The sequence below is a fragment of the Vulpes lagopus genome, chromosome 8 (assembly GCF_018345385.1).
Source record: "Vulpes lagopus strain Blue_001 chromosome 8, ASM1834538v1, whole genome shotgun sequence".
Taxonomy (NCBI): domain Eukaryota; kingdom Metazoa; phylum Chordata; class Mammalia; order Carnivora; family Canidae; genus Vulpes; species Vulpes lagopus.
The window spans coordinates 127,392,655-127,401,593 of record NC_054831.1 but is presented as its reverse complement, the minus strand read 5'-3'; the positions used below and the strand labels follow the sequence as shown (position 1 = coordinate 127,401,593).

Here is an 8,939-nt window from a genome sequence, read left to right as displayed (position 1 = left end):
GCATTTCAGCAAGACACAACCTCAATTTTCCAAAACAAGGGCTCTGCTCTCCTGACTCTCAGATCTTTTGAGAATCTAATGACAGTTCAGGTACTCTCTCCCCAGTAAAATGCACCTGTGCTCACGAGTGTAGGGAGTTGCGGGAACCCTGGAGCCTGTTTGTTTTAAAGGCACCTGGGTGGCTCCATCAGTTAAGTGTCTGCCTTTGGCTCAGGTCATGATCCGTGCACCTGGGAGAGAGCCCCACATCGGGCTCCCTGCTCAATGGGGAGTCTGCGGCCCCCTCTGCCCCTCCCCCTGCTTGTGTGTGTGCACGTGCTTGCTCATTCATAAATAAAATACATGCACACACCCATCAGGTGGTTAAGAAACTCAGCTCCAAAAAGAGCTTCCCCACGAAGGCCAGGTAGCGGTGGCAGGAGGGGCCCCAGGACACTGCCAGAGCTCGTCAGTAAAAGGCAGTTTATTGGGGCGGCTTCATGTGGGGCAGCTCCTAGGCTGCAGACCTAGCAGCGTGGTACAGCTGCTCCGGGACTCCTGGGCCTGCACCGCCCGGCCTCCCCCCGGGGTCGGGGCCTGGTGGACAGAGGCACGACTGTCCGTCGCCAAGATGCTGTCACTGCCCCTGGTGTCGGCTGCTGGTGAAAGCTGTGCGGTCTCTGAGCCCATCGAGGCCAGAGCAACACTGAGGGGCACGGAGGAGGGGCGCACCTCTGCAAGGGAGGCCCAGCCTCCCGAAGGCCTGGGGATCGGGAAGGAAAAGCCTCTTCCAGGGGGCCCCCTGGGGCGTCCAGACCCGGCGGGGGGCAGGTGGGAGGAGGCCGCGCTCACAGAGGCTCGCTGCTGCCGAAGCTGCTTCTGCTCTTCTTCCGCTTGGCCTTGGTGAAGGGGACGTCGAGGGACTCGAGGCGGAAGGGCCGGGGCTGGGGCATTTCCGGGGCCTGGGTGGGCGAGATGGCCGAGGTGTTGCCGAGGGGGGAGCTGAGGCCGGGCGGCGAGCTGTGACGCGCTGTGGACAAGGGGGCGGGTGAGCCGGTGAGCCGGGGAGGGGAGCCCCCCCAACCCCCCCGCCCCCCCCATGCAGCCGGGCCCCCCAAGGGCCTGGGCTGGGAGCTCGGAGCTCTAGAGGCTCGGATGGAGGCAGACCAGCCTGCACCCGGAGCCCACTGCATGCAGGTGTGACCTCGGGGGGCCTCAGTTTCCTCGTCTGCAACACGGGACAGTACCAGGTCCTCCACCGCACGCCTCGTTTCCTCTTCGGGCACCTCCTCTTAGAACTGAGATCTGCTTTTCATGGCTATTTTATGAGCTCTGTGGCCTTTCATTTTGCTTTTAGAAGATGGGGGCACCTGGATGGCCTAGTTGGCTAAGTGTCCAACTCTTGGTTTTGGCTCAGGTCATGATCTCAGAGCTGTGAGGTCAAGGCCCGTGTTGGGCTTTGCACTCAGCAGGGAGTCTGCTTAAGATTCTCCCTCTAGGGGGCAGCCCGGGTGGCCCAGCAGTTTAGCGCCACCTTCACCCAGGGTGTGATCCTGGAGACCCGGGATCGAGTCCCACGTTGGGCTCCCTGTGTGGAGCCTGCTTCTCCCTCTGCCTGTGTCTCTGCCTCTCTCTCTGTGTGTGTCTCTCTCTGTCTCTCATGAATAAATAAAATTAAAAAAAAAAAAAGATTCTGCCTCTGCCCCTCCCTCTGTACTTGCTCGCTCTCAAATAAATAAAATCTTTAAAAAAAGAAATGGAAGAGCAAAGTGATTTTCAATTCCAGCTGTTAGAAGTGTTTTGCTTCTGTGGCCCTGTCTGCCCTCTTTGGCTTGGTGGGAGAGAGCCACCCTACTGGCACCTGCGGAAGCTGATGAGCCCCTGAGCCGCACAGGGCCGCACATGCCAGGACCCCAGCTGTGTGTCCCAGGCCGCCCGTGTGCCAGGGGGTTGGTGGGGGGAACGAAACTCCACAGCTCTCCGCCAGGAGGCCAAGGGGCAGGGAGGAGGGAGTCTGGGCACTGAGCAGGTACGACGTGCCAGGCCCTGGGCTGGGCCACTTCCCGCCTCCTCTCACCCAACCCTGGGGAGATGGCATGCCTGAACAGGTGCAGCTGAGGAAACTGAGGCTCAGGGACGGGAAGGGGGTTTTAACCCAGGCCGACCCCAATCCACCCATCGTGCCTCTCCCTGTTGGCAGAGAACCCAGGGAGGCGCTGGGGGACGAGGTGGGCCTGGCACTCACTGAGGCTCTTCATGGGATCTGTGCTGAGGATCTGGCTGGCTCGCTTGGACCGGAAGTAGTTACTGGCAATGTTTTCACTGTCGCTCCGACTGAGCATCAGCCTGTAGCGGTCTTCTTCCTGCTGGGAGTCCAGATCCTCGTGGGTCAAGACCCCTTGTGATCAGTTCTTACCCCCGCAAGCCTGGTGGGGGTCCCACTCTGTGGACCTTACTGCAGACCCCAGACTCCTAGGGTAGGAGCCAGGCAGCTCTGGGCAGGAGAGTCACAACGGCGGCCAAGCCTACGCCGCCCCCCTTCCTCGTTCTACCACCACCTAGGCCAAACCCATCCCGACATACTCATAGAAGGAATAATACAGTAGTCAGCCCAGGGGTACGATCCAGGTCATTAGAACTGGGGCCCCCAGTCTCTTAACATCAAAGACTGTGACTTTTGCACCACTCTAAGGGACTTGCTCGCCTCAGCCTGAAATCTTCCTTCGGGGACCGCCCTTCTCCCCCTTGACAGGGTCCTGGTGAGGCGATCTGGTTCACAGCGTCCTAATACCGCCACTCCCCCTCGCCCACCCGCAGCTGCATAACCGGGCATGTGACCCAGCCTGAACGAGTCAGAGCACTAGGTCTTCCTCCTGGACATAGTCATTGGTCCGAGGGCGGGCAGCTGAGCCAGGCAGAGCTGATCAGAATCTTTCCACAAGGGTGGCCTTAAGATGTGGGAAGACACTGGGTCTCTTCCTCTTGGATCACCAACTGGCAGCAGCCATCCTGCCTCCCTGAGGAGGCCTGCCTGAGTCTGACTCCTGCACTCCAAGGGAAGCAGAGCCAGAGGTGAGGAAGGACACAGCAAAACGTGGTGCTTTGCTGGAAAGTTTCCTGACCCCTGCTTTGAGGAGGTGTATTTCTGTGCAACGCAAAACACGGGAGATATGAGGACAAAGTGATGTTAAAAGCCCAATTATTGTTTTGTGGATCCTGGAGGGCCCTTTGGTCCGAGGATCCCAGCAACGGCCCAGGGAAGCTGAACCTACGGCCTGGCCTCTGGGATTGACGACGCAGCCTTGGGATTGGCTACCTCGAACCACCTACGTCCCCTCTGGTCTCTATGACCAGAAGTGCCCCTGACTGAGGGCCAGAGCAGGTGGAGGGTCCAACAGAATTACATGGAAAAGACCCAGGCTCAGCCTCCTGCTTTGGTCCTCAGGTGGGATGACGTAGCAGCCCCGTGTCCTGTAGGAATGCTGACCCACGATGCCATGGGTGCAAGGCCCTGCCGGCTCCCCGAGCCTCACCCCCTTCTCCCAGAGGCCTTACCGTGCCCGGTTCACTGTTGTCTGCCGCCGAGGTTCTGCGGACCGCCTTGTTCTGTGGCCCTGTTGGAACTGCTATGACAAATACAAGCTGAAGTCACTGCTGCCTGGTCCCTAGTCCCCGCCTGGTCCCTGCTTCTGCCTGGTCTCTGGTTCCCCCCTGGTCCCTGTTCCCCGCCTGGTCCCTGGTCCCAGCTGGTCCCTGGTCCCAGCTGGTCCGTGCTCCCCGCCTGGTACCTGCTCCCCACCTGGTGCCTAGTTCCTAGTCCACAGGCCAGAGGCCCAGGCCGGCGGCAGCACTCCCCCAGACTCACAGGTCAGGCCCAGCGCAGGCCTGGGGCCTGGGGAGTACACTTCCCAGCCTAAGCCAAAGGCTAACTTTGGGAAACAGACAACGGGAGGGCTCAGACGTCAAAGCAGCCATTCCCCTGCTTCCCTGCAACACAGCAGGTGGGGGTGGGGGTGGGGGTCAGGAGACAGACACCCTGCTGGTGATGCTGGCATTGGGGAAACGGAGCCGGTTGGCCTTCCATAAACTCAGACCTGAACGAACATTCTCTGAGCAGGGGGATCGGTGCTGAAAGGCCAGTTTCTGTCCCTGGTCCTACAACTGACTCACTGCTCTGACTGGGACTCGTTCTGTCACTTTGTCTGAGATTTCATCTCCTCAGGTGTAACCACCTTTGTCCGCCACGGGGTTGTTGGAGGATGTCATGAGTGATGGTCATGATGGGGATAAAACAGACCACGCACTTGCCATGGGCTGGGCAGGGCTCTAAGGCTTTCACACGCACAAACACATGCTTAGCCACCCAGCGGTCTTGCCAGAAGGTGCGGTCACTAACCCCCATTTCACAGATGAGGACACTGAGTCCCAAAGAGGTCACACCGGGAGTGGTGGTGACGGGGGAACACAGGGCTAGCTGAAGACAAAGCACGAGCTCAGGGCAGCACACTGACAAGTCCTTGAAACAGGCAGAGGACATTCCTCTAGGGACTCAACTGTCTCGATGTTCATACTTTTGCCAAGGGCAAGAGGCAATCTTAGCCCAACCCCCAGGATCCTGTGAATCTACTTTAACATATATAAATTCCTACAGAAATTTTCTTTATCTTGGATTCCTGTGTGGCTCAGCGGTTTACCGCTTGCCTTCAGCCCAGGGTGTGATCCTGGGGTCCCAGGATCGAGTTCCGCATTGGGCTCCCTGCGTGGGGCCTGCTTTTCCCTCTGCCTATGTCTCTGCCTCTTTCTCTCTCTCTGTCTCTCATGAATAAATAAATAAAATCTTTTAAAAAAAAGAAATTTTCTTTATCTCTAAACACCAAGATCCATGTTGGCAATCATCCCCTGAGCACATGGCCCACCCATATACATCTGAAGGGTCTCGTGACTAAGGTTTTATTAGAGGGTAATAAGTGACCTTTTCCCAACAATAGCCCCCTGAAGGTTCTGGAAACCTTGCTTCCAAACTTCCCTAGAGAGTACCCTATCCTCAAGCCCCTCCCAACTCCCAGGTGCATGGTCAGCCACCCTCACAGGCCAGGGGCAGCAGCTCTTCCTGCCTGTGGGTCCTGTCCCTGGGCTTTAATAAAACCATTTTGCATCAAAGACGTCTCAAGAATTCTTTCCTGGTCGTCAGCTCCGGACCTCACCTATATTCCAAAGCCTCATCAGTGGAGCCAGAATTCCAACCCACATCTGTCTGACCCCGGGACACACCACTTGTCTCTCAGGTCCCCACCATTCGGGAGCCGCGGGAGCCCCGGGGCTGCTGCACGCACAGCCAGCAAGGGTGGGGACCCCTGGCTCCCGCGCAGCCTGCAGGAGGGCCCGCCCCGCGGAGGAGGCCGAGGGGACAGCCGAGCACCTGACCTACTGGGAGGCTGGTTTTTATGATGATGGGCTCGGGGATCTTCCAGAAGCCACTGTCCTCGTCCCAGCAGGACTCGCGGCGGATCTTCTCCAGGTTGCTGTAGTTACAGTCCCGACGGATGAGGGGCTGCACCTGCTCCAGGAGCTGCTGGAACAGCATGAAGTCACGCTCCTGCCGCCGGATGGTGGCCAAGAAATCGATCTTCTCCAGCTGGAACTCCGACTGCAGGTCTTTGATCTCCACCTCGGCGGCGCGCAGCTGAAAGCAGGAGGCAGCAGGGGGCAGCAGGGGGCCGAGCGGTGAGCGGGCGGCGCGGGGCCGGCGGGTCGTCTGTCCGCCCCCCGCGCCCGCCGCCTGGGCCTCCAGCCGGCCGCTCGCCATCCGTGCGCCATCTAGTGCCCCGGAGCCCTAGACGAGCACCTACTGTGCGCTCCGGACCCGCGCATCCGCCCGCGCCCGCCTCCCGGCTGCCCCCGAGCCCTAGACGAGCACCTACTGTGCGCTCCGGACCCGCGCATCCGTCCGCGCCCGCGCCCCGGCTGCCCCCAGCCCTAGACGAGCACCTACTGTGCGCTCCGGACCCGCGCATCCGTCCGTGCCCGCGCCCCGGCTGCCCTCGAGCCCTAGACGAGCACCTACTGTGAGCTCCCGCAGAAAACAGGGCGAGCACTTGCTCGCCGGCGCCCCCTGCCGGCCCTCTGGGTCAATCCCACACAAACACCCTAACCAGGAGCCTCGGCATTCAATGTCCTAAAAGATCTCAGAAAATTGCATAAATCCGGGATCCCTGGGTGGCTCAGCGGTTGAGCGCCTGGAGACCCGGGATCGAGTCCCGCGCCGGACTCCCTGCATGGAGCCTGCTTCTCCCTCTGCCGTGTCTCTGCCTCTCTCTATGTCTATCATAAATAAATAAATATTTAAAAAAAGAAAATTGCATAAATCCTCTCCCTAAGGGGAGCCGAGGGTGTAAGCTCTCAGACTCAGTAGCGCTCCGGCCCCCCCATTACCACGGTCAGTTATGATGTGACAGCCATCGGCCTTCAGAGTCAGACCCACCTGGATGTGACCCTGATGTGACCTGGGACTCCAGGTGTTTCTGATCTCCTGCCCGGGTCTGCCTGAAGGGAGAGCCCTCCGAGCACAGGTGACTCCCAGCTACAACCCTATCCATGAGCCCTCTCCCTGAGCCCCAAGACCCCTGGCAAGTGGCCTGTTGCCTCGAAGGTACTGTTTGATTAGTAAAGGGTGTTTTAGGTTCACAGAAATGGTCATCACATGTAACCAGCTGAGAACAGAGGTAGGACACAGGGAGGCAATTAATGCTCCATTTCTTTTCTTTTCTTTTCTTTTTTAATGCTCCATTTCTTAAGCCGGATAGATATGTGGTATTAATGGTAAGAAGCTTTATATTTTTATACATCCAGAATCCTTCACGATGACTTTTGTAACGGATTTGTTGAGGTATGATTCACAGGTCATACAATTCACCCATTTGACACGTACAATTCAACGGTTTTTGGCCTATTTGGAGTTGCACAACTGTCACCACAGTGTGTTTTAGAACATTTCACCATCCAAACATAAACCTCAAACCCACAGGTACTCATCCTCCACTTCTCCCCAACTGCCAGCCCTAGGCAACCACAGTCTACTTTGTCACTCCAGATTTGCACATTCCAGAGCTTTCATATACATGTAATCATACAATATGTGGTCTTCTGTGTGTGGCTTCTTGCACTTAATACAGTGTGTTCGAGGTTTATCCAGGTCTCAGGACTTCATTCCTTTTTTTTTTTTTTTTTTTTGAGATTTATTTATTTATTTGAGAGAGAGAGTGGGAGGGACAGAGGGAGAGGGAACAAGTCTCAGACTTCCCCATGAGCATGGAGCCCGACACATGTCACGACCTCAAGATCACGACCTGATCTGAAACCAAGAGTTGGATGCTTAAATGACTGAGCCACCCAAGAGCCCCAAGATTTCATTCCTTTCTACTGCCAAATAATATTTCATTATGTGACTACACCACATTTTATTTTTCCATTCATGACTGTTTTCACTTTGGGGCTTCAATGAATAAGGCTGATATGAACCTTGGTGTACAAGTTTTTCTGTGGACATAGTTTCATTTCTCTTGCTTGTTAACTGCTGGGTCACAGGCTAACACTATGTTTCACCCACTGAGGAACTGCCAGGCTATTTTCCAAAGCAGCTGCACCATTTTACATTCCCACCAGCAATGTATGAGGCACTAATTTCTCCACATCCTCACCAACATTGGTTGTCATCTATCTGTTTTATTACAGTTTCCCTTGCGGGCGTGAGGTGGTATCTCTGTACCATAGATGGCAGTTTTGCATTGTAGATATTTGCCTTTCCCTGGTGGCTAATGATGTTGAGCACAGTTTCTTGTGCTGACTGGCCATTTGTTTATCTTCTTTGGAGAAATGTCTGCTCAGATCCTTTGCCCATTTTTAAGTTAGATTGTATTTTTATTCTTGAATTGTAAGGGTTCTTTGTATGTTCTGGATATAAGTGCCTTATTGGGATATATATGATTTGCAAATATTTTCTCTCATCCTATGGGCTGTATTTTCTCTTTCTTGCAGTATCCTTTAAAGCACAAAAGTTTTCATTTTGATCAAGTCCAATGTATTTTTTCCTTTGTTGTTTGTGCTTTTGATATCAGACCCGAGAAAGTAGTGTCTAATTTTTTTAAGACTTTTTTTATTTACTTGAGAGTGAGGGAGGAAGAGAGCAAAAGAGAGTACACAGAGGGAAAGGGAGAAACAGACTCTCCGCTGAGCAGGGAGCCCAACACAGGGCTTGATCCCAGGACCCTGAGATTATAGCCTAAGCCGAAGGCAGCTGCTTAACTGACTGGGCACCCAGGCACCCCAGCAATGTCTAATTTAAGGTAACAAATATTTACACCTTTGAGTGTTACAGTTTTAGCTCTTATGTTTAGTCTGTTGATCCATTTTATTATGTTTTTAAGATTTTATTTATTTATTTATTCATGAGAGATACACAGAGAGAGAGAGAGAGGCAGAGACACAGGCAGAGGGAGAAGCAGACTCCATGCAGGGAGCCTAACATGGGACTCGAACCGGGGTCTCCAGGATCACACCCTGGGCCAAAGGCAGGCGCTAAACCGCTGAGGCACCCGGGCTGCCCTGTTGATCCATTTTGAATTAATTTGTGTATATGGTGTGAGGTTGGGGTCTGACATCATTCTTTGCCATGCTGGCCATCTAGTTATCCCAGCACCATTTGTTGAAAAGACTGTCTTTTCTCCACTGAATCATCTTGGCACACTTGTTAAAAATCAACTGATTATAAACACAAAAGTTTATTTATGGACTCTCAATTCCATTCCATTGACCTATATGCTGTCTTTATACCAGTACCACACAGTCTGGATTACTGTAACTTTGTAACAAGTTTTGAAATTGTGTGTGAGTCCTCCAACTGTGTTCATTTCAATATTGTTTTTGGCTATTCTGAGTCCCTCAAATTTCCATATGAACTTTAG

The 8,939-nt window shown here is 54.6% G+C and overlaps 1 protein-coding gene across 2 annotated transcripts in view; it reads right to left on the bottom strand.

The window, feature by feature from the left end:
- Positions 1-348: 348 nt before the first annotated feature.
- The window catches only part of KIF17 (kinesin family member 17), a 44,020-nt gene continuing 35,429 nt past the window's right edge, over positions 349-8,939 (bottom strand). The window contains exons 12-15 of one of the 2 annotated variants that reach the window (XM_041767132.1): positions 5,404-5,662; positions 3,535-3,602; positions 2,225-2,342; positions 349-1,009 (exon numbers count right to left, since the gene is read on the bottom strand). In XM_041767132.1, coding sequence (XP_041623066.1) covers positions 828-1,009; positions 2,225-2,342; positions 3,535-3,602; positions 5,404-5,662 — 627 coding nt within the window. In that variant the 3' untranslated portion in view covers positions 349-827. Of the gene's footprint in view, positions 1,010-2,224; positions 2,346-3,534; positions 3,603-5,403; positions 5,663-8,939 lie in introns of both variants that reach the window. The other variant, XM_041767134.1, reaches the window with a different exon arrangement.